Source organism: Ornithorhynchus anatinus, chromosome 6 (genome assembly GCF_004115215.2).
Source record: "Ornithorhynchus anatinus isolate Pmale09 chromosome 6, mOrnAna1.pri.v4, whole genome shotgun sequence".
Classification (NCBI taxonomy): Eukaryota; Metazoa; Chordata; class Mammalia; order Monotremata; family Ornithorhynchidae; genus Ornithorhynchus; species Ornithorhynchus anatinus.
Genome location: NC_041733.1, coordinates 2,091,987 through 2,115,620, shown reverse-complemented (window position 1 = coordinate 2,115,620; position 23,634 = coordinate 2,091,987). Strand labels below are relative to the sequence as shown.

Genomic DNA, 23,634 nt, shown 5'->3' with positions numbered 1-23,634 from the left:
AAGTGACTTGCCCAAAATCACACAGCAGACAAGCGGCGGAACAGGGATTAGAACCTACGACCTCTGACTCCCAGGCCCATGCTTTTTCCACTAAGCCATGCTGATTCCCTGCCCCGTGGTCTATCAATCAATCCATCAATCCATCATTAGTATTTCTTAGGCATCTACTGTGTGCAGGGCATTGCTCTGGGAGTTTGGGAGAGCCGCGATCCGCTCAGGATCCACGTCTGTTCCCAGGTCTTGGCAGCGGCCTTCAATTTCCCGCAGGGCTGCTTATACCAGGGCACCCCGTGGGGTTTCAGTGGAGACTAAGCTCACTGTGGGTAGGAAACGTGTCCACCAACTTAGTTGTACTGGACTCTCCCCAGAGCTTAGTACAGTGCTCGGCACGCAGTAAGCGCTCAGTAAGTATCTATCAATCTTATTACGCTCTTGGGGGTAGTACAATATAACAGACAAATTCCCTTCCCACAATGACTTTACAGTCTAAAGGGGAAGAAAGACATGAATATAAATTAATAAATGATGGATATGGACATAAGTGCTGTGGGACTGAGGGGTGGGGTTGAATGAAGGGAGCAAGTCAGAGTGACAGAGAAGGGAGTGGGAGAAAAGGAAATGAGGGCTTAATCAGGGAAGACCTCTCGGAGGAGATGTGCCTTCAAGAAGGCTTTGAAGGTGGGGGAGAATAACTGTCTGTTAAATATGAAGAGGGAGGGCGTTCCAGGCCAGAAGCGGGGACTCATGTTGTCTTCCTCCTTCTATCTGACTCAGATGCTGCTACTGCTGGAGTGGTGAAGAGGAGTGTGGGCTTTAGGGCGGATTCAGGGATGGATTCGGAGTAGGGCCGGCCTGGGGGCCAACACTTTTCCTGGCAATTGGGGTGTGAGTGACTGGAGAAGGGGTCAGTAGGAGCGGGGAGTAGCTGGGAAGGGGCCACCAGGATGGACACGGTCCACACGGTCTCTGGTCCCAGTGATCGCAGGGCCCAGGGCTGGAGACAGAAAGAGCCAGCTGGGCTTCCTCCATGGCAACCCCAGTGAGCCAACCCCGGCTCTCATCGGCTGATTCCATCAATCAGAGTGGAGATAGGGCAGACGAGACTCTCCCGTGGCCACTTCATTCTCCCCATTCTCCATAGCCTCCTCCCCTCCCATGCAGGATAGTTCATCCCGGAGGCGGGAGCTACTCACTGTTTCCTCCTGCACTCCACCGCTCGGTCGATCCTGAATTCGGGCAGGCTGATGAACCCTTCTGCTTTTTCATCCTGCAGAGAGGGAGGAAGGCAGAGCTGTGTCAACAAGGAAATGGAACCAGCTCCGACCAGAAGCCTGAACTCTGTGCCTAGCATGCCCGCTGTGCCCGAGGGCATCTGAGATGTTTTGCAGAGGATAGGTTCCCCTGCCCACACCCTGTGGGGTTTCAGTGGAGAATGTAAGCTCCCGTGGGCAGGGAACGTGTCCACCAACTCTGTTGTACTGGACTCTCCCAAGAACTTAGTACAGTGTTCGCCACACAGTAAGCGCTCAGTAAACAACAATCAACCAATCATTCTAAGCCTTTGGAAGTACAATATAACAGACACCTTCCTTTCCCACAATGAGTTTACAGTCTAGAGGGGAAGACAGACATTAATATAAATAAATGATGGATATGGACATAAGTGCCGTAGGGCTGAGTGGTTGGGGTGAATAAAGGGAGCAGGTCAGGGTGACAGAGAAGGCAGTGGGAGAAAAGGAAATGAGGGCTTAGTCAGGAAAGACCTCTTGGAGGAGATGTGCCTTCAATAAGGTTTTGAAGGTAGGGGAGAGTAATAATCTGTCGAATATGAAGAGGGAGGGCGTTCCAGGCTAGAGGCAGGATGTGGGAGAGAGGTCAGCAGCGAGATAGATGAGATTGAGGTACAATGAGTAGGTTGGTGTTAGAGGAACAAAGTGTGAGGGCTGGGTTGTAGTAGGAGAGTAGCGAGGTGAGGTAGGAGAGGGCAAGGTGATTGAGGGCCTTAAAGCTGATGGTGAGGAATTTGTTTGATGCCGAGATGCATGGGAAGCCAGTGGAGGTTCTTGAGGAGTGGGAAGACACGGACCGAAACCGACGATGATGATGAGAGAAGGCGGCGGCGGCCCGAAAGCCAACCCCGACCCCACCAAACACCCAGGGGAGAGCACGGGGGTGCTGGAGGAATGGGAGGGCTTGGGCCCGGCCTCACCGGGGAGACACTGGATGGGCGCACCCAGACGGGCGAGGGGGGGAGGGCCCTCAGCCCAGCCCGGCCCAGACCGGCCCGGCCCACTCACGTTCTGGTTCGTGTACCAGTACAGGGACAGGTCCTTCAGGATGAACCAGTACTTCTTCCACTTCTGGGTGAAGTAGCCCTTGGCATCTTTCTTCTTCCACAGCCAGCCCTCGCAGTCGCCGTGGCCCAGGTCCTTGCAGGAAATCCGCCTCCGGCTGCCGCTGGTCAATGAGCCCCCTGCGAGGGACACGGCCGGGGAGCCGACCTCAGCCAGGGACCACCCCCACCCCCACCCCTCTGACCTCTGCGGCCTGACCGAGGGGTTGGGAAGCCGGCCCTCCAAACGTGGTCACTCGCCCTCCCGGCCCAGAAGGCGTCTACGCAGTGACCTTCCTCCCAAGCCAACGGGTCTGCCTATATCTCATACCTATTGTGTGTGGAGCTCGGCTAGGTGCCTGTACTGGATGCTCATTCTTCGTCGAGCACCATGCTGGGAACCTACTATGGGCAGAACACTGGGTTGGGCACCTACTGTGAGCGGAGCCCTGTTTTGTGTATCTACTAATAATTCATAATAATAATTATGGTACTCGTTAAGTAATAATAATGTTCGTATTTGTTAAGCGCTTACTATGTGTAGAGCACTGTTCTAAGCGCTGGGGTAGATACAGGGTAATCAGGTCGTCCCACGTGAGGCTCACAGTTAATCCCCATTTTACAGATGAGGGAACTGAGGCACAGAGAAGTTAAGTGACTTGCCCACAGTCACCCAGCTGACAAGTGGCAGAGCCGGGAGTCGAACTCATGACCTCTGACTCCGAAGCCCAGGCTCTTTCCACTGAGCCACGCTGCTTCCCCATAGTTAAGTGCTTACTATGTGCCAAACACTGTTCTAAGCGCTGGGATAGATACAAGTTAATCAGGTTGGACACAGTCCCTGTCCCACATGGGACTCACACTCTTTTCCCCGTTTTTCAGATGAAGTAATTGAGGCACAGAGAAATTAAATGACTTGCCCAAGGTTACACAGCAGATTTGGCAGGCATGGGATTAGAATTCAGATCCTTCTGACTTTCAGGCCCGCGTTCTGTCCATTAGGTCACGCTGCTTCTCTGAGTTCCTAGTGTGTACAGAGCGCCGTACTAGGGGCTTACTTTGTGTGGGGCACTATGCCAGGGGCTACCTTGTGTAGAGCACTGTGCTGGGCACCTACCGTGTGTGGAGAACCATACTGGGTGTCTACTCTATATGGAGAACCGTGCCAGGAGCATACTATGTGAGAAGCACGGTGCAGGGCACCAAACGAACAGTCAAGCGAAGTATGTCCTAGAGAAGCAGCATGGCCTAATGGTTAGGGCATGGGACTGGGAATCAGAAGGATCTGGATTCTAATCCCAGATCCACCACTTGCTTACTGTGGGATCTTAGGTAAGTCACTTCACTTTTCTGGGCCTCAGTTCCCTCATCTGGAAGATGGGGATTAAGACTGTAAACCCCAAATGGGACAGGGACCGAGTCCAACACGATTTTCTAGTACCCACTCCAGTGTTTACTACAGTGCCTAGCACATAGTAAGTGCCTAACCAATACCATAATTATTATTATCATTGCAATTATTATGTCCCAGGGTAAATCTTCCTGACTTCTGAACACCAGCAGGTCATTCTTTAGTCTTACCTTTGGACCATTTTTTGGTTTTCACTCTCAAGGAAGCGTAGTGAAAAGACTAAAAAAGGAAATGGAAGATAGGTGTTAATAATATCCTGCTTAGTACAGTGCAAGCAAAATTTAATGGCATCCCCTAGATCTGCCATTCCAGGCCATAGGAAACCTGGAATTTTCCATCAGGGCAGAATGTGAAATCCCACCCCAGCCTGGTCTCTCACTTCTTGCCCAGTGGTCTGGACCATCTCCACACAGGAGGGTCCTGGAGATGTGGTGGCTGCATTTGCCAGAGTAAATTGGGGTGGGAGATGAGCAGGGATGGAAATGGGGGCAGGTGGGGCGAAGGGGGCGGCGATGCCACATGTCTTCAGTAACCAAATCGTTAGATCAATCCATCGATGGTATTGACCGAGTGCTTACTTTTTTATGTTATTTGTTAAGTGCTTACTATGTGCCAGGCACTGTACTAAGCACTGGGATAGATCCTGGAGTCGCATCATGGCACAGCGGATAGAGCACAGACCTGGGAGTCCAAAGGTCGTGGGTTCTAATCCCAGCTCCGCTACTGGTCTGCTGTGTGACCTTGGGCAAGTCACTTTATTTCTCTGGGCCTCAGTTACCTCGTCTATATAATGGGGATCGAAACTGTGAGCCCCATGTGGAACAGGGACTGCGTCCAACCCAATTTTCTTGTATCCACTCCAGCACTTAGTACAGTGCCTGGCTCCTAGTGCTTAACAAATACCATAGTCGTTATTATTATTATTATTATTATACAAGATAATCAGGCTCAGGCTGGACACAGTCCATGTCCCACATGGGGCACATAGCTTTAATCCTCATTTTACAGATGCGGTAACTGAGGTCCAGAGAAGTGAAGTGACTTGCCCAGGGTCACACAGCAGACAAGTTGGAGAGCTGGGATTAGAACCCAGGTCATCTGACTCCCAGGCCCCTGCTCTATCCACTAGACCACACTTCTCACTCTGCTCAGTCCTGGCTAAAGTACAACCATACTTAGAAAAGCAAACAGTCAGTTGATGAATCAACCAACCAATATTTCCTGAGTACCTACTGTGTGCATAGCACTGTGCTAATCAACCAATCAATCGTATTTATTGAGTTCTTACTGTGTGCAGAGTACTGTTTTAAGTGCTTGGGCCAGTACTATAGAACACCATAACGGACACATTTCCTGCCCACAATGAGCTTAGAGACCAGAGAGGGAGACAGACTTTATTATAAATAACTAAATGACAGATATGGACATAAGTGCTGTAGGACTGAGGGATTGGGAATAAAGGGAGCAAATCAGGGCGAGTCAGAAGAGAGTGGGGGAAAAGGAAATGAGGGCTTAGACAGGAAAGGCCTCTTGGAGGAGATGCGCCTTCGGTAAGACTTTGAAGGCGCAGGAAGTGATTATCTGCCAGATATGAAGTGGGAGGGCATTCCAGGCCAGAGGCAGGATGTGGGCAAGAGGTCGGCGGCGAGATAGACGAGATGGAGGGACAGCGAGAAGGTTGGCATTAGAGGTGTGAAGTGTGTGGGCTGGTTGTAGTAGGAGAGCAGCGAGGCAAGGTGGGAGGGGGCTAGCTAACTGAGAGCTTTAAAGCCTATGGTGAGGAATTTCTGTTCGGAAGATAGGTAGACTTGGAATGGAAGCCAAAAGCTAAGCTTCCCCGCTGGCCCAATCTGGGCCATATCCCCCACAACCCCCACCACCAGCTGAGGTTGAGGGCTCGGTTTGTCAGGTCCGGGGGGAGACGATTCACAGAAGCTGCAGGCGAGTGGCGGGTGGCCATGGAAACAGCTGAGGAAACAGTTCCTCTGAGGGGAAGCCCCCGGCTGCCCCGGAGCTTCTCATGGACTTTCCATGACTGCAGAAAGACCAACCTGGTTGTAAGGGGAAGACTGGCAGCCCAGGCACTGAAAGGACGCTCGAGGGATAGAGCTCGGGGCCTGGGAGTCAGGAGGACCCGGGTTCTAATCACCACTTTCCTTGGGACCTCGGGCAAGTCCCTTCACTTCTCTCGGAATCCGCATCTGCAAAATGGGGATTAAGGTGATGGGATAAGGACTGTGTCCAACCCGATTATCTTGTATCTACCTCAGCACTTATTACAGTGCCTGGTACATAGTAACTGCTTAACAAATACGATTTTATTTTTAAAAAAGGGTGCCCTCGAGGGAGTTTTTCTGTCCCCCTCAAGCCTACTTTATCTCCCTGGGTAGAGATGGGCCATAGGAGATCCTGCTGGTTCACTGGAAAACCACGAATGACCTTTTCTTTTTTAATGGTATTTTTAGGCAGTGTACTAAGCACTGAGGTAGAAACAAGCTAATCAGGTTGGACATAATCAATCAACCAAGTGATGGTATTTATTAAGCACTTACAGAGTGCAGAGCACTGTACTAAACGCTTGAGAGAGTACAATGTAACTGAGTTAATGATGATGGTATTGATGCCTGTCTACTTGTTTTGTTTTGTTTTGTTGTCTGACTCCCCCTTCTTAGACTGTGAGCCCGTTGTTGGGTAGGGATTGTCTCAGTGTTTGGAAAGTACAATTCGGCAACAAAGTACAGTGCTGTGCTCACAGTAAGTGCTCAATAAGTACGATTGAATGAATGGATAAATGGAAGTTAAGAGACACATTCCCTGCCCACCATGAGCTCACCATTCCCCACATGGGGCTCACCGTCTCATTCCCCATTTTATAGATGAGGAAATTGAGACACAGAGAAATGAAGTGACTGGCCCGAGGTCCCAGAGAAGACAATTGGTGGGGCCAGGATTAGAACCTAGGTCCTCTAACTCCCAGACCCATGCTGTTTCTTCTAGGCCACGCTGCTTCTCAAGTCCAAACCAGATTAGCTTGAAGCCTGTTGGCCCTGTTGGCCGGGCCATTCCTGGGTTGGCTCCAAGATCCATCCAGCACAGGACTCTGTCTTTGACCAAGACCCTTGGAGAAACTCTGTGCTGGTTCCCCTCTGGGACACTCAACCGCCTGGCTAGGGATGAATCACCCAAAACCCTTGACTCTCCCCACTGTGACCCATCATGGATCATCCCACAACCCCCTCCCCTCACCTACCCATAAACCGTCCGCTGGCCCTCTTTGATTCTCCCTCTAGTGACCAAGCAGAGCCATCCAACATTGTCAACTCTCCCCTCTCCCTTCCTGACTAATAATAATAATGATAATAATAATAATAGTGGTATGTGCTAAGCACATTCTATGTGCCAGGCACTGTACTAAACCCCAAGGTGAATGCAAGCAGATCAGCCTGGACATAGTCCCTGTCCCACCTGGGGCTCACCATCTCAATCCCCATTTTACAGATGAGGTAACTGAGGCACAGAGACGTGAAATGACTTGCCCTAGATCACACAGCAGACAAGTGGAGGAGCCGGGATTAGAACCTCCAGTGACCAGCACTGACCGCAAGTCAGTGGATCTAGCTAAACCCCTCTGGAACCTGATGATATTTTGGGGTTTCCTAAAGACGTTGAGCACCGTCACTTTGGGGTCCAACTTCTATGTCACTGCCACCATGAATCTTGATCGATAGAGAAATGGTATTTATTGAGTACTTCCTGTACAAAGTGCTTGGCAGTATAATACAATAGGGTCGGTAGACACGTTCCCTGACTGTAAGAACCTTACAGACTAGACAGGAAGGCAGGACTTAAATTAAAAACAGACATGTATATTTTTGCTGTTGGGGTGGGGCGGAAATCAAAGTAAAATGTAAAATGGGGATTGAGACTGTGAGCCTCACATGGGACAGGGACTGTGCCCAACCTGATTTGCTTGTTTCCAACCCAGCATTTGGTACAGTGTCTGGAACATAGTGAGTGCTAAACAAATACCACGATTATTATTCTTTATTATTATCAAAGCACATATATATCTATGATTCTATTTATCTATTTTGATGGTTTAATGCCTGTCTACTTCTTTTGTTTTGCTCCTTTTAGACTGTGAGCTCGTTGTTGGCGGGGATTGTCTCTATCTGTTGCCTAATTGTACATTCCAAGAGCTCAGTACAGTGCTCTGCACACAGTAAGTGCTCAATAAATACGATCGAAGGAATGAATGAATGAATAAGGGGTATGCAGTCAAGGGCAGAGGTGACACAGAAACTCCTCCACTTCCTTGATCCAGCTGTGCCAGCTGCCCACAGATATGTCCCTCCCGCAGCTATCCTGGGTGGCACCTCTGCCCTCACCTCTCTCTCCAGCCACAGCAAAGGAGCAACCCACACTGGTCCAAGGTCAGGGGAGCCCGGACGGTGCCAGCCACTGCCCAGGGCCGGAGTGCCAGGCGGGCGCCTGCCCACATCCCACACCACATTCTGGCCAACTCCGACCAATCTACTCCCAGGCCCGGGCATCTTCCTTCCCTACCCAATGCCCTTGGCTCTGGAGAACCACCCTTCCCTTTCCATCCAAATTTCTACCACATTAATCTAATCACTTATCCTCTCCCACCTTCATTACTGCATCGGTCTCCTTGCTGACCTCTCAGCCTCCTGTGTCTCCCCTCTCCAGTCCAGTTTCACTCTGCTGCCCTATCGTTTTTCGACAGAAATGTTCAGGACATGTTTCCCTCCTCCTCAAAAACTCCTGTGGTTGCCCACCCACCTCTGCAACAAATAAAAAGTTCTCACCATCGTCTTTAAAGCGCTCAATCATCTTCCCCCTCTTAACTCCCCTTGCTAGTCCCCTCCTACAACCCAGCCAGCACACTTCACTTCTCTAATGTTAACCTTCTCATTTTACCTCAATCTCATCTGTCTCACCGCCGATCTCTCGCTCACATCCTGCCTCTGGCCTGGAACACCCACCCTCCTCATATCTGACAGACAGTGACTCTCCCCGCTTTCCAAGCTTTATCGAAGGCACATCTCCTCCAAGAGGTCTTCCCTGACTAAACCCTCCTTTCTTCTTCTTTCTTTACCTTCTGCATCGCCCTGACTTGCTCCCTTCATTCATCCTCCATTCCCAGCCCCACAGCACTTATGTACATATCTGCAATTTGTTTATTGATGCTATTGTCTGTCTCCTCCTCTAGACTGTAAGCTCACTATAGGTAGCAAATGTGTCTGTTATTGTTATATCGTACTGTCCCAAGCATTTGGTACAGTGTTGTGCACACGGTAAGCTCGCAATAGATACCACTGAATGAATGAATGAAGAAACAGAAAAGAGGTCCCTTGGCGGGAGCAGAAGTAGCAAAGGTAGCCCAGGATCAGACAAGCAGCTGTTCCCAACCTTCTCCTGGTTCAGTCAACCCTCCCCGGACAAGGGTGGGACTTGCTCTCATCACTCAAACCACACAGGGAATGGCGAAGAGATCCACTTGGCCTCACCGGAAAACCGTGGAAGACAGACGGTTGGTCGGATGGATGGATGGGCCATTTCCAGAGTGTATTCCCAAAGGGGGACAGAACAGGACGGTGAGAACCCCTGGGTCCCTAAGGGAGAAGGTCTAGGGCTTAACCCAGTACAGCGCTCGCTCAGCACACACCATTGCTCCTGCTACTGACGGGCCCCGGGAAACTCCCCAGAAACCCCCCAGTCCAAAACAGAAGTCCTCCTCTGCCGTCCCAAACCCTGTCCTCCCCCTCCTCCTCTTTTAAATGTTCCCGTCACTGTTGACAACACCACCAAGCTTGATAACGCCTCCATCCTCCCCGTCTCTCAAGCCCGCGGGCTTGGCATTATCCTGGATTCCTCTCTCTCTTTCAACTCCCACATTCAGTCAGTCACCAATTCTTGGCACTTCTTCCTCCATGACATCTCCAAAATCTGCCCTTCCTAAATCTGCGTGGCTTAGTGGAAAGAGCACGGGCTTGGGAGTCAGAGGTCGTGGGTTCTAATCCTGACTCCCCCCACTTGCAGCTGGGTGACTTTGGGCAAATCACTTAACTTCTCTGAGCCTCAGTTACCTCATCTGTAAAAAGGGATTAAGACTGAACCCCATGTGGAACAACCTGATAACCTCGTATCCACTCCAGCGCTTAGAACAGTGCTTGGCACATAGTAAGCACTTAACAAATACCATCGTCATCATTATTATTATCATTATTATTATTCCTTTCCAAACTGCTTCCATGCAGTTTAGAAGACTTGTCATGGTGCATTCCGACTACTCTATTGGCCTCCTTGCAGCCTCCCTGCCTTCAGTCTCTCTCTTCTCCAGTCCCCACTTAACTCTGCTGCCTGAATCGTTATCTAAAACATCACTCTGCACTCCTCACATCTGCCCTCTGCTCAAAATCGCCCACTCCTCTCCTTATCAAGCAGAAACTCTTGCCCACCCACTTTGAGGTATCAGTAATTTCTTTCTTTCTTTATATTAATGCCTGTCTCCCCGTCTAGACTGTAAAGTCATTGTGAGCAGGGAATGCGTCTGTTTACTGTTCTACTGTCAACTCCCAAGTGCTCTGCACACAGTAAGTGCTCAATAAGTACGACTGACTGACTTAAAGCTATTCAATTAAGGCTCTTTCCCCTTCCACCTCTATCCTAGCTCCTCTCCCACAGTAACCCAGACCACACACTTCATTCCTCTACCACCAACTTACTCGTTGGGCCTCGTTCTCATCTCTGTCACCTCTGACCGCTTGCTCACGCCCTCCTTCCCACCTGGGACTCCCACCCCCTTCACATCTGTCATATCTGCCATCTGCTCATCCCATCTTCAAAGCCCTCTTGAAATCCCATCCCATCCCAGAGCTTCCTCCGATTCATTTTTCTTCTCCCAATCAATCGATCGATTAATCAGTGGTGGATACTGGGTACCTACTAGGTGCAGAGCACTGTGCTAAGTGCCGAGGAGAGTACAGTACAGCAGAGTTGGTGGGCACGCTTCCGAACCCGAGAAGCTGACAATCTAGGGGAGTTTAGGCACGTCCTTCCTGCTATCACCTCTTGTGCTCTCATAACCTCTCGTAGTACTTCTGCTTTTCATTTTGTTGTTGTTATTATTATTAGTATAATTATATTTGTTAAGTGACTTCTATGTGTGAAGCGGTCTGCAAAATGCGGATTCAATATCTGTTCTCCCTCCTCCTTAGACCGCAAACCCCGTGTGAGACCCTGTTATCTTGTACCTACCCAGGGCTCAGGAGAGTGTGTGGCATAAAGTGCTTAACAGAATACCACAGTAGTTTCTTATTTATCTAGAAGGCAGTGAGCACACCCACCTCGCAAGAAGACGGGGAAGAGGAGAGGCCCGTGGGTGTGAGATTCGAGGCAAAGCCCATCTGTTCTGCGATGTGTGGGTGTGAGCTCGGGGAAGAGGGGGCCGGTTGAGGGAGCGGTGATGAAGAGGAAGAGGGCAGGGATGTGTCTGCAATGGTGGTCAAGTGGCGGGAGACCTTGCGGGCGGAAGCCTTGCAGGTGTGGACAGAAAGAACCCTACTGGCTTGCGCAGGTCAAATAAGCACCACATGATGTTGGTGGAGAGGGAGGGGGAAGGGGTGCCGGAAGCTGAGATAGAGCTGCTCAGGGGAAGGAGGCCCGCCCTCTCTGTTTTTTGGGGTTTTTTTCTTTGATTATATCTGCTAAGCATTTACTATGTGCCAGGCACTGTTTAAAGCACTGGGGTAGATTCAAGGTAATCAGGTTGGACGCAGTCCATGTCCCTCATGGGGCTCACAGTCTTGGGAAAGTCACTTCACTTCTCTGGGCCTCAGTTCCCTCATCTGTCAAATGGGGATTAAGCCTGTGAACCCCATGTGAGACAGGGACTGGGTCCTACCTGATTAATTCGTATCTATCCCAGCATGTAGAACGGCGCTTGACACATAGTAAGCACTTAACAAATACCATTATTATTATTAATCCTCATTTTACAGATGAGGTAACTGAGGCACAGAGAAATGAAGTGACTCGTCCAAGGTCACACAGCAGACAAGTAACAGAGCCAGAATTAGAAAGCACGTCCTTCTGACTCCCAGGTCCATAGCCACTAGGCCACGCTGCTTTGATCACCTCCCTCTGTCTCAACTCTACCTGGCCCCCGGCTGCATTACCCTGGCTAGTCCTCGAGCCACCCCCACCCCTGGAGTAATCTGGGGTGGGGAGATTGAGGTGGGTGAGAGGGAGGAATCAGAGCACACTCTGCCTGTCATGTTTATGTTCTATGCCAACTATGTTATAGTGTACTCTCTCAAACGCTTAGTACAGTGCCCTGTACACAGTAAGTGCTCAATAAATACTATTGATTGACTGACTGATATGCATGCCAGCACCTCTTTTCTCCACTAAGGCAATGTCACTGGGACAGTGTCCAAGTCCACACCACGGGAATAGTATGGGATTCAGCTGGCCTCTGCCCTGTGAGTAGGGTGGCCAGATGTCCACTTCTGTCCCATGGGGACAGTCCAATGTCCAACCAGTCGGACCTTTGTCCAAATGATGGCCATCCATCTGGTTTTCCAGTGTGGGGATGGTCCAGTGTCTGACCGGTCTGTTCCTGAAGATAAGGTGACCAGGTTATGCCTGGTTCTATACTGTGGGGACAATCCAGAGTCCAGCTGGTCTTCACACTTCCTTGCCGGCAAAGCAGTGTCCGGTATCCAGGAAGGCCACCAGTGGTCACCCGACTCGGAGACGCGGAGAGAAGCCAATCATATGACGACTTTGTATAGACAAGTGAATCGGCCTGTCACAATGTCCCTTCAAAAAGACAGGTTCCTGTGGTGGTGCAGTGAAAGGCAAATCCTCCAAGAACAGCTACCCCAAAATGCTTGCCAGTTCAGGTGAGAGAGGACAGGTGTCTCTTCCCTATTTGCCAGATGAGCAAACTGAGGCCCAGAGACAATATGAGTTGCCCAAGGTATTGTAGCAGGTCTGTGGTGGTCAGAGCTGAGGCTAAAATCCAGGTCTCCCGACTCCCAGCTCCACTCTCCTTCTGCTTGTTCTCACTGCCTTAATAGGACGAATAGTTGGGCTTCAGGCTAGAGAGAACTGCTGGAGCTTGTCTGGGGTCTCCCAAATCCCCTCGTGTGAGGCCGAGGGCCCGATCCCTTCTGACAGTCTGCCAAAGGGACCATTAGAAAATGTCAGCAAGGTCCAGGGCCCAGCCACCCAACTGGACTCGCAGAAAAACCCACTGAAGTCTTCTCTTGCTCTTTTTCCTCTGCTGCCTCCTCAACCTCTTTTGAAGAACGCACTCCTCGCAGGGTTCCCGGTGCCAGGCCCGGCTCCTGTCGAGGCCAGTCCTGCACGAGGGATGTTGGTCTGTCAGGCCAGGGGAGGGACAGTTTCAGGGTATCTGCTTCTTCACCTTGCTGGGTTCCTGGAGGCAACGGGTGCCCCGAGGAGACTTAGCTGGAATCAGCAGTCGCTGGTGCTGATTCATTTCCCTCTCTCCACGACCACATCCTCCCAGCTGCCCCGGCAACACCACCCCAGAGCCATTCCCCACAGACTTCCCCTCGGCCGTCATTTCGTCCCTCGCTCTTCCATCTATCTTCCTATTCTTATGTTGAAACCAGGGGCATTGGTCTCGTTCCTCCTAACTGTGAATATTGATCGTTTTGGGACCGGCTGTCTTGCCCATAAGATGGCCCCGCTTGAGGGCAGGGACTTCTTCTTTTACCTCTGCCAACTACTTAGCAAAGCGCTTGGCATACATTAGGTGCCCGTTACAGTACGTAGCACATGGTAGGTGCTCAGCGCAGAGCTCTGCACCCAGTAGGAGCTCAGTTCAGAGTCCGGTACATAGTAGACCACCAGTATAGTTCTCTGCCCAGGACAGTGGGCACTCAGGACAGGACTGTGCACACAGAAAGTTCTCAGTCAGTTCCTGGGAAAGGTCTGAGGCTGGGACTCCATTTTGTTCGGCCAAGCTGCCATTAGCTGGAACCGGGTGCGGCACACACCCCAACAGTCTTCCCCAAGGCCGGCAGAGATGGTTGGGTGGTCTCCGGCCACAGCTGCTGACCTTGGTGGTCAGATAAGAGAGTGGCAGTCTCCCACACTCCTGAAAATTACTGGGTTCGGCCTGATGTCCCTATATAAATGGGCACTGAGCGTGACAAGACTCCGATAGCTAGTCTAGCACTCTCCTTTACCCAGAGTGTGGGATGCCCACCCTGAATTAGCACCGCTAAGAAGATGGGGACCCGGTCCGTTGTCATCTTGTAAGTAAAGACCCTATCTTTTAGCTAAAAGTATGCGAGGGGAATTCATGCTACCACTGCGTAAGAGGAATTCATTGGCATACTTTTGACTCTACCTTCAAAGTATTATTAAGGTCATATCTCCTCCAAGAAGCCTTTCCCGATTAAGGCCTCTTTTCCCCGGCTCGAGGGGAAGCATTCATCCATTCATTCAATCGTATTTATTGAGTGCTTACTGTGTGCAGAGCACTGTACTAAGCCCTTGGGAGAGTACAATATAACAATCAACAGATACATTCCCTGCCCACAACGAAGTTGCAGAGCCTAATAGACCCCAGGTCACGGAGTCAGAAGGACCTGGATTTTAATCCCAGCTCTGCCACTTTTCTGCTATATGACCTTGGGCAAGTCACTTTGCTTTTCTGTGCCTCAGTTACCTCATCTGCCAAATGAGGATTAAGATTGAGCCCCAGGTGGGACAAGGACTGTGTCCAACCTGATGACCTTGTATCTACCCCAGCACTTAAAACAGTGCTTTGCAGATAGTAAGGCTTTACAAATGCCATAATTATTATTAATGACACTGATGACCAACAGGGAGCCTGACCAACGGTGGCCGAGGACCACCAGCGTGAGCCGGACATGGCCATTTTCGTTAGAGAACCGCTGGTTCACTAGAGTTCCTTGGGGAGCGTCGAGCCCATAGCAGGGAGCACAGGCAATGCACAGACCGCTCTACTGAAATCCACCTCTGGTTGGCCTCTGCCTCAGCCTCCACTCTGACCCCCAACCTCAGCCTCCGCAACTGGCAGTGGCACGATCCCGGCCCTCCCTCCAGTATCCCCCACTGCCCACCTGAAAGGAGAAACTCATCCCACCCAATCCGGCACGCTGCCCACTGGGATCACCCGGCCCGAGCCCGAGTCTTGAAAACTCCCAGAAGAAATCGTGGGGAGGGAGGGGCAGGTAGGTAGAAAGAGGAATTCAGAAGGAGATTCCGTTTCTCATTTGGCTGGGTGGTGACCTTTGTCTGGTCTCCCCGCCCCTAGGGCCCACCTACACTGTCCCTGCTTGTGAACCCCGGCAGCGGGGAGGAAGTGGGGGGTCTGTCGGCTCAGGGGATGAGGCCAAAGGTTGCAATTTGCTCTGGAACCCCCTTTTCCTCTCACCATCTCACACTCACCCTGGACCTTGGCCTAGGCCTCTTAGCTGATCTGCAGTGACTAATCCCTCCCCCGAAACCCCCGTCCTCTGACCCAACTCTTGAGGCAAGCTAAACTCCCAGGCCTGGAAAGGGGAAGTGGGCAGAATAAGGAGTTTCGTGTCTGGCTGCACCGGGTCCAGGGCGGATGGGGGAAGTCGAGGTTTTCCTATCTAGTGGAACCCTCGGGCCCCCAGAGACAGCAAACAACAAGGTCCCTAAACCCCTGTCCCCTTTCCCCTAGGAATGAAGGTTGCCTTCCTCCACTTCACAGTGAAAATTAGGAAAATCCATCTATCTCTAGACCTCTCCCCCATCCTCCCTGACCCTCTCTCCCTTTCTCTCCACATATACCCGGCAGTCCCTGCACCTAGCGGATGGGACCAGGTTAGAGTGATCGTTGAAGACCTTTTGGGATGGCTTTTGACACAAGGCTGAGAGGTTGGTTCTTTTCCAAAATGAACCAGGACATGAGCACCATCAACGAGCCTGCCGTTATACCACGTAATGGAGAGCAGGAGTACTGGAGGGGAAATGAGTGCTGATGTGGTGGGTGCCACTGGTTGGGGGTGGACATGGGGGAACAGGGCTGGGGGATGAGGAACTCTAATGAGGAACTCTGTCCTCGAGGAACACAAGGCAGTTTAGGATGTCAGATGAGGCTGGCAACTCCAAGTATGCTGTTCAGGCCCTGGGGGAGATGTACCCCACTGAAACCACAATGGTGGGGAACAAGACTAGGGGGAGGAAGCAGAGGTGGAGGAGGAGGACAAAGAGCAGAAGCAGAAAAAGGACAATAAGGAGAACCAAATTGCCCAGAATTCACAGGGACCGTGTCCAACCCAATTTGGTTATACCCACCCCTTTGCCTAGTACCGTGCCTGACACGTAGTCAGTGCTTAACAAAGACCATAATTATTATTATTTGAGACGGGGCGCACGGGCTGCTGGTTTATGAAGTGGACATCCAGAAGTAAGGTGAAAGCTGAGGTGGTAATGGTTATCATCGCTCATATCATCCACATCAACTGGGCAGATTGAATGCCCACCCTGCACAGCACACGGTCCCGGTCGCCTACAATTCCCCGTAGAAGCCACGGCAGAAGTAGAAGAAGAAGAGACGTGGCCTCGAGTACCGAGGGGAGGCATCCTGAGCCCTCAGCCACATGGATGCCATCACTTCCCCAAACGCGCCGGTGGCCCCAGGGGCAGAGATTTACCTTCCTCATGGATGAGCTTCCGGGGCGGTCACTGGCCGAACTAGCATACCTAAGGGAGAGACAGAAACACAGAGGTGGGCTTAGGCATCGGGGAAACCTGGACAGATGGACTGATACAAAAACACATACACACACATACACAAGCTGAGTGGTCTCGGGGTTCAGCCCCACAGCTGCTAGTATAAGCTTGTTGTGAGTAGAGAATGTGTTTGTTTATTGTTGTTCTATACTCTCCCCAGCGTTTATTACAGTGCTCAACACACAGTAAGTGCTCAGTTAGTATGAGTGACTGATTGACTGAGGCCACGGTCCCTGAGCAGCAAGCAGATGGTTGGCCAGATTAAAGCAGGAGTTTTAGGGCCTAAAACCAGGGGACTCAGGCTACACGGTCCCTGAACCCCCCTCACTTACCCAGCCCCATCACCTAAAAAATATATCTGTTATTATAAGCTCCAGGAGAGTCAAGTTGGCCCTGGACAGAAATCATGGGATTTCTCTGAATTCCAAATCCCACCCCTTCCAGCAGACCTGCAGGCCACTCTAAGAAACAGACACTGCTCAGGGCCTGGTTAAACCTGCAGCATTCAAGCCTTCTGACTGCTCAAGTTCTGAAAGGAAAAGTCTCGCAATCTGGATTCCCAGTCCCCAGGCATTAAGCCTAGAGAACCATTCCCCAGATCTAGACTGTAAACTTATTAAGGAAAGGGAACGTTTCTGCTAATTCTGTTGCAGTGTACTCTCCGATATGCTCAATAAATACCACTGAGGTAACACTGACTGATTTATTCCCAGACAACTACATGCTCCCTGTTGCCTTATTGCCTTTATTATCCGTCAGCATAAAAATGGTTCATTCTTAGGAGGCGTAATGCTATCTATTGAGTTCCCACTGGGTGCACTGGACTGTACTGAGTGTTTTATAGAAATGGAAGAAGTCCCTGGCCTTCTTGCTCTCTGCAATAAGCCTGTGCTTGGAGAGGTCATGTTATCTGGTCCAGAAACGCCATAGACCAGAACCACATTCCAGCAGGAGTCTCAATCTGCTCTGGACTATGGCAGGACCCCTAAATTTCTTCAAGAGGGAATCTAGGGCAGGATTTGCCTTGTTCCTGGTACATCCATTCTTCCTCAGGGTTTGGGGCCCAAGAAGCAGGGAGACATCTGAAAGAAGTTCAGGCCAACAATGACAGCAGATTCCCTTTGCCTTTCTCGGACCCAAACCATCGAACAGATGCTCTAAAGGAACATCCCCAAACAGGCCACATCATGCATCCAACAGGCGGATGTGTCTCGGAGCCTCCATCTTGGGGCGAACTGTAGGAGTAGAAGAGGGTGAGCCCGCTAGAATGGAAGCTCCTTGGGGGCAGGGAATGTGTCCGGTGTTTCCACCATATTTCTCTGAGAGCAGGGCGCTGTGCCCATTGAGAGTTCAGTAAACACTGGGGCTACCAGTGCTCAGAAGACCAGGAGTAGACGATCAAGAGTCAAAGATCTCCCTGTGACTGAAACCAAACCCAGGGAATGTGCTCTCCCAGTGATGGAAGGCTGCTAAGTTCTCCTGGCCCTCATGGGGAGTGGTGATGGATGATCCTCGATCCAGGCATGAAGACTTTGGGGCCAAGAACCCATCTGGAGACACTAACCATAGTGTCAGGGATTTGAACAGGATCAGGTTCTCTGACTCTAGCCAGTCACATTTTCACTGGGCCACAGAGAGCAGTAGGAAAATAGGAAAGCAGAGTGGTTTTTTTTAAATGGTACTTGTAAAGTGCTAACTATTTTCCAGACACTGTACTAAGCCCTAGGGTAGATACAAGCTAATTGGGTTGGACACAGTCCATGTTCCACATGGGGCTCACAGTCTTAATCCCCATTTGGCAGATGAGGGAACTGAGGCACTGAGAAGTGAAGTGAAATGCCCAAGGTCACACAGCAGACGAGTGGTAAAGCTGGGATCAGAACCCAGGTCTTTCTGACTCCCAGGCCCGTGATCTAACTACTAGGTCATGCTGCTTCTCATGGGTGCAGCACATTGCAATGTGCCTGCAAAAATTTTACACAAAAACCCAGATCAGCAGGAGGTAGGAGCAATGTGGTCTAGTGGAAAGAGCATGGGCCTAGCGGGGGTCACCATCAGTGGGAGGGAGTCAGCACTGTAAACTTCTCCTCAGAGCTGTCCTAAAGCCACGGAAAAGGAGACACGGCATGGCCTCGGGGATAGACCACAGGCCTGGGAGTCAGAAAAACCTGGGTTCTGCTCCCTGCACCACCACTTGTCTGCTGTGTGGAATTGGGTAAGTCACTTAACTTCACTGGGCCTCATCTGGAGAAGGGGATTAAGACTGAGAGCCCCATGTGGGACAGGGACAGTGTCCAACCTGATTAGTTTGTATCTACCCCAGCACCTAGAGCAGTGCCCGGCACACAGTAAGTGCACAACAAATACCATTATTATTATCATTATTGTTAAAATGAGTGAGGAGGGGTGAAAGGAGGAAGGGAGAGGGGACAAGGGGAGCATAGTTTAAGTTCAAATTCTGTGAAATCTGAAAGCAAAACCCACCCTGAACACCAGAATTTCATGTCCTGAGGTCCCTTGAGTGATTTTTTTCCCTGATTTTTTCATTTCCCTGGCTCCTGGCAACTCCCAGAGATGTTTTCAAACACTTCACATGAGCTGAAGGAATGCCCGTGAGAGACGACAGCAGCCAGACCGTTTCCCCTCCCTCAAGGAGCTGGATGACAGTCTCCCATCAGGAATGACAGAAGCGTCTCAGTCTTGAGGCTTCAGGATGGAGATCCAGCAAAGAGGAGTTGATTCCAGAGTTGGTGGCCCTGCCCATCGTGGCCCCACTCCGGGCCTGCAGTGCAACGACTGCAAATTGCAGACGAGACTGTGGAAGCGGTATGGTCTAGTGAATAGAGCACGGGCTTGGGAGTCAGAAGATCATAGTTTCTAATCCCGACTCTGCCACTCGTCTGCTGCGTGACCTTGGGCAAGTCACTTCACTTCTCTGTGCTTCAGTTACCTCAACTGCAAAATGGATATTGAGACTGTGAGCCCCATATGGGACAGGGACTGTGTCCAATCTGATTACCTTGTATCCACCCCAGCGCTCAGTACAGTGCCTGGCACATAGTAAGTGCTTAACGAATATCACAGTTATTATTTAATGAGCGAGGAGACGGGCAGGGGAGCCGCCCATGGTGAAATGTCCATGCGGCCTTCAGCCATGACAGCCAGCCACGGGGGAACCAGACTCTGCGTCCTGAGCTCAGAGCAGATCCGGGTCTAGAACCCAGGCCCTCAGCAGGGCCTAAGTTACTCCTTGAAGGTCTTGGACACCATTTCTGCCCTCCTCTGGGGCGTGTGCTGAATCTGCAATTCTGAAATTGTGGCTGCTGCCCCCTTTCTTGCCGCCGTGGAGAGAGGGAAGTCCCCTTTGGGCGACCGAAGAACCCAGGCCTTCCCCACAGAAGGTATAACTCTTGCCACCATAAGTGCCTGAGGGATGTGGCCATTTCGGCTGCGGGAAGGAGAGCTGCCTCCCTCCCCGCAATTAGCTCATCCCTCTACTCCCCGCATCCCCCACCCCCGAGGCCCGATGTGAACAAGCCCGGAGTCCAAGACAGCTACACAAACTGAAAGTGATTCATTTCCTGCGCAGGGCATCGAGCCAAAAACCCTCAACAGTCAGCCTCAAAGCTCCAAATCACCCTTCGAAACCACGGAACGCCTCTTCTTCCTTCCCAAACCCTGTCCCACTCCTAATGTTCCCGTCACTGTTGACAACGCCGCCATCCTCCCTGCCTCTCGAGCCCACAACCATGGCATTATCCTTGACTCCTAGCTCTCTTTCATTCTCCTGTATTCAGCCAGTCCCCAAATCCTGCTGGTTCTTTCTTCAAAGCATCTCCAGAATCCACCCCTTTCTCTCCAACCAAACTGCCTGCTGGCACGAGTACTTGTCACATGAGCATTGGCCTCCTCGATGACCTCCGTGCCTTCGGCCTCTCCCTTTTACTGCACCGGCCTCTCTGCTGACCTCCCTGCCTCCGGTCTCCCCCCTCTCCAGTCCACACTGCAGTCGGCTGTCGGGAGCATTCTTCCGAGACATTTTGCACAAATCTCCTCACGCCTCCAAAACCTCCAATGGTTGCCCAGCCATCTCCACCTGAAGCAGGAACTCCTGACCACTGGCTTAAGGGCCTCAATCAGCTCTCTCTCCACTACCTGTCCTTGCTCTTCTCCCGCTACACCTCAGCTTGCATGTTTTGCTCCTCTCACACCAGCCTACTCAATGGGCCTCATTCTCATATCTCTCACCACTGACCTCTTGCTCACGCCCTCCCTCCTGCCTGAAATTCACTCTCCTTAAACAGCTGACAGGCCACATTTCTCCGTTTTCTGAAATCAATCCCTTCCAGGAGACCTTCCCTGATCAACCTCTCAACTTCCTACCTTATTCCCCCCTTCCCTGCCTCTGTTTTTCTTTATGGTATTTGTTAAGTGCTTACTATATGCCAGGCACTGTATGAAGTGCTGAGATAGATTCAAGCTAATCAATGTAGAGAAGCAGCCTGGCTTAGCGGAAAGAACACGGGCTTGGGAATCAGAGGTCATGGTTTCTATTCTGCTTCTGCCATTTGTCTGCCGTGTGACCTTGGGCAAGTTAAGTGACTTCACTTAACTTCTCTGTGCCTCAGTTACCTCATCCGTAACATGGGGATTAAAAGAGTGAGCCCCATGTGGGACAACCAGATTACCCTCTATCTACCCTAGCGCTTAGAACAGTACTTGGCACATAGTAAGCACTTAACAAATACCACAGTTTTTTAATTATTATAACTATTATTATTATTGTCAGGTTGGACCCAGTCCCTGTCCCACACTGGGCTCACAGTCTAAATTCCCATTTTACAAATGCGGTAACTGAGGCACAGAGAAGTTAACTGACTTGCCCAAGGTCACACAGCAGACAAGTGGCAGAGCCAAATTAGGACCTAGGTCCTTCTGACTCCCAGTCCCGTGGTCTATCCACTAGACCATGTCACTTCTCCTTTCGGAGAAGCAGCGTGGCTCAGTGGAAAGAGCATGGGCTTTGGAGTCAGGGCTCACGAGTTCGAATCCCAGCTCTGCCACTTGTCGGCTGTGTGACTGTGGGCGAGTCACTTAACTTCTCTGGGCCTCAGTTCCCTCATCTGTAAAATGGGGATCAAGACTGTGAGCCCCACGTGGGACAACCTGATTCCCCTATGTCTACCCCAGCGCTTAGAACAGTGCTCGGCACATAGTAAGCGCTTAACAAATACCAACATTATTATTATTATTATTATTTTCCTCCTCCTCCTCCTCTTTCCCTCCCCCTCCTCCCCCTCCTCCCCCTCCTCCTTCTCCTCCTTCTCCCAGCCCTCAAGGAACTTACTTTCTCTGTGTCCAGACTGAATATCCATCCAGAATCAGAGTAGGAATCGTTTCATCCTTCCCACCAGCCGCCCAATCAGCAGAGTGGAAAGCCTTACTCCCACCCCTGAGGAGAGGGCCGAGGGGTGAGTGGCTTTAAGACAGCTCCTTGGGGGGACGGGGGAGGGTGGAGTCTACTGTGTAGACTCCCTCCCACTGATGGTGACCTCCCCCGAGGCCCGTGGTCTTTCCACTAGGCTACACCGCTCCTACCCCCTGCTGGTTTATGATGCTTCCACACAAGCAAATGGGGTTTTCATGTAAAAGTTTTGCGGCACGTTGCAATATTTTGCACCATGAAAGCTAGCATGGCCTAGTGGAGAGCACAGGTCTGGGAGTCAGGAGGACCTGGGTTCTAATCCCAGATCTGCCACTTGTCTGCAGTGGGACCTTGGGCAAGTCACTTCACTTCTCTGTCCCCTAGTTCCTTCATCTGCAAAATGGGTATTAAGACTGTGGGATATGGACTGTGTCCAACTTGATTAGCTTGTATCTACCCCAGCGCTTAGTACAGAGCTTGACACATAGTAAGAGCTTAACAAATACCATAAAAATCAATCAATGGTATTTTACTGAGCACTTACTGAGTGCCAGGAGCCAGACTAAGATCTTGGGAGGGTCTAATACAACAGAGTTGGTAGACACATTCCCTGTCCACCACAAGCTTATAGTCTAGAGGGAGAAACTAAAGTAAATTAAAGGTAGAAGGAAGAAGGGAAATGAATTCATGCTTAAATCATAGGGTACAGACTCTTCCTCTCTCTCTCTTTGTCTCTTTCACTCTTGCTCATGCTCACTGGGAAGAAAAGAACAGCCTATTCGCACTAAGCGGGGCTAAGGCTAAGTCAGAAAAATTCAGGTAACTGAAAAAAAAAGAAGTGGGCTCAGCTACCTTGGACAGGAGCTGATCTAAAATAATTGGCTTCTCCAAACCCTTCGCTTACTCAAACTAGCTTTGGTTTGGCTGTCCGCCCCAGCCCCGTGTCCCCCTGGGACTCTCACTAGGCCTCGCTCCAGCTCAGGCAGAGCTCAGGATAATAATATGTTGGTATTTGTTAAGCGCTTACTATGTGCAGAGCACTGTTCTAAGCGCTGGGGGAGATACAGGGTAATCAGGTTGTCCCACGTGAGGCTCACAGTCTTAATCCCCATTTTACAGACGAGGGAACTGAGGTACAGAGAAGTTAAGTGACTTGCCCAAGGTCACAAAGCTGACAAGTGGCAGAGCCAGGATTCGAACCCATGACCTCTGACTCCCAAACCCGGGCTCTTTCCACTGAGCCACACTGCTTCCCTGGATGAGGATGAGGTCTTCCCAACCTCGAGATGGTGGAGGAGTGGACTACTGTGGCCACAGAGGAGACTTTTGGGATTTCTAGGACTGCCGGGCTGAGCTGAAAGGAGTCCCAAATCCTGCCGCTCCTGTCGTTCTTCCCATTATCCTTCTCCTTTACATTTTTATTTCTCACCTTAGGTGTCTCTCACCAGCCCCCTCCCCACGCTCTATTCCTAGATTTCTGAGTCCCTTGGGGACCATGGATTCTGCTGTCTATAGCTCAACTAAATGCTTCTTTCCCAGCATTTAGCAGACTGCTATGTATATATTGAGCACTTAATATCTCTCTATTATTACTTTTTATAGAGAAGCAGCACGGCTTAGTGGCAAGAGCACAGGCTTGGGAGTCACAGGACATGAGTTCTAATCCTGGCT

At 50.8% G+C, this 23,634-nt stretch overlaps 1 protein-coding gene across 2 annotated transcripts in view; it reads right to left on the bottom strand.

The window, feature by feature from the left end:
- LOC100681081 (connector enhancer of kinase suppressor of ras 2-like) overlaps nt 1-23,634 on the bottom strand; it is a 72,523-nt gene that overhangs the window by 24,157 nt on the left and 24,732 nt on the right. For both annotated transcript variants that reach the window (XM_029067725.2, XM_029067726.2), the window contains exons 3-6: nt 16,460-16,508; nt 3,914-3,962; nt 2,298-2,473; nt 1,194-1,267 (exon numbers count right to left, since the gene is read on the bottom strand). In XM_029067725.2, coding sequence (XP_028923558.2) covers nt 1,194-1,267; nt 2,298-2,473; nt 3,914-3,962; nt 16,460-16,508 — 348 coding nt within the window. The remainder of the gene's footprint in view (nt 1-1,193; nt 1,268-2,297; nt 2,474-3,913; nt 3,963-16,459; nt 16,509-23,634) is intronic.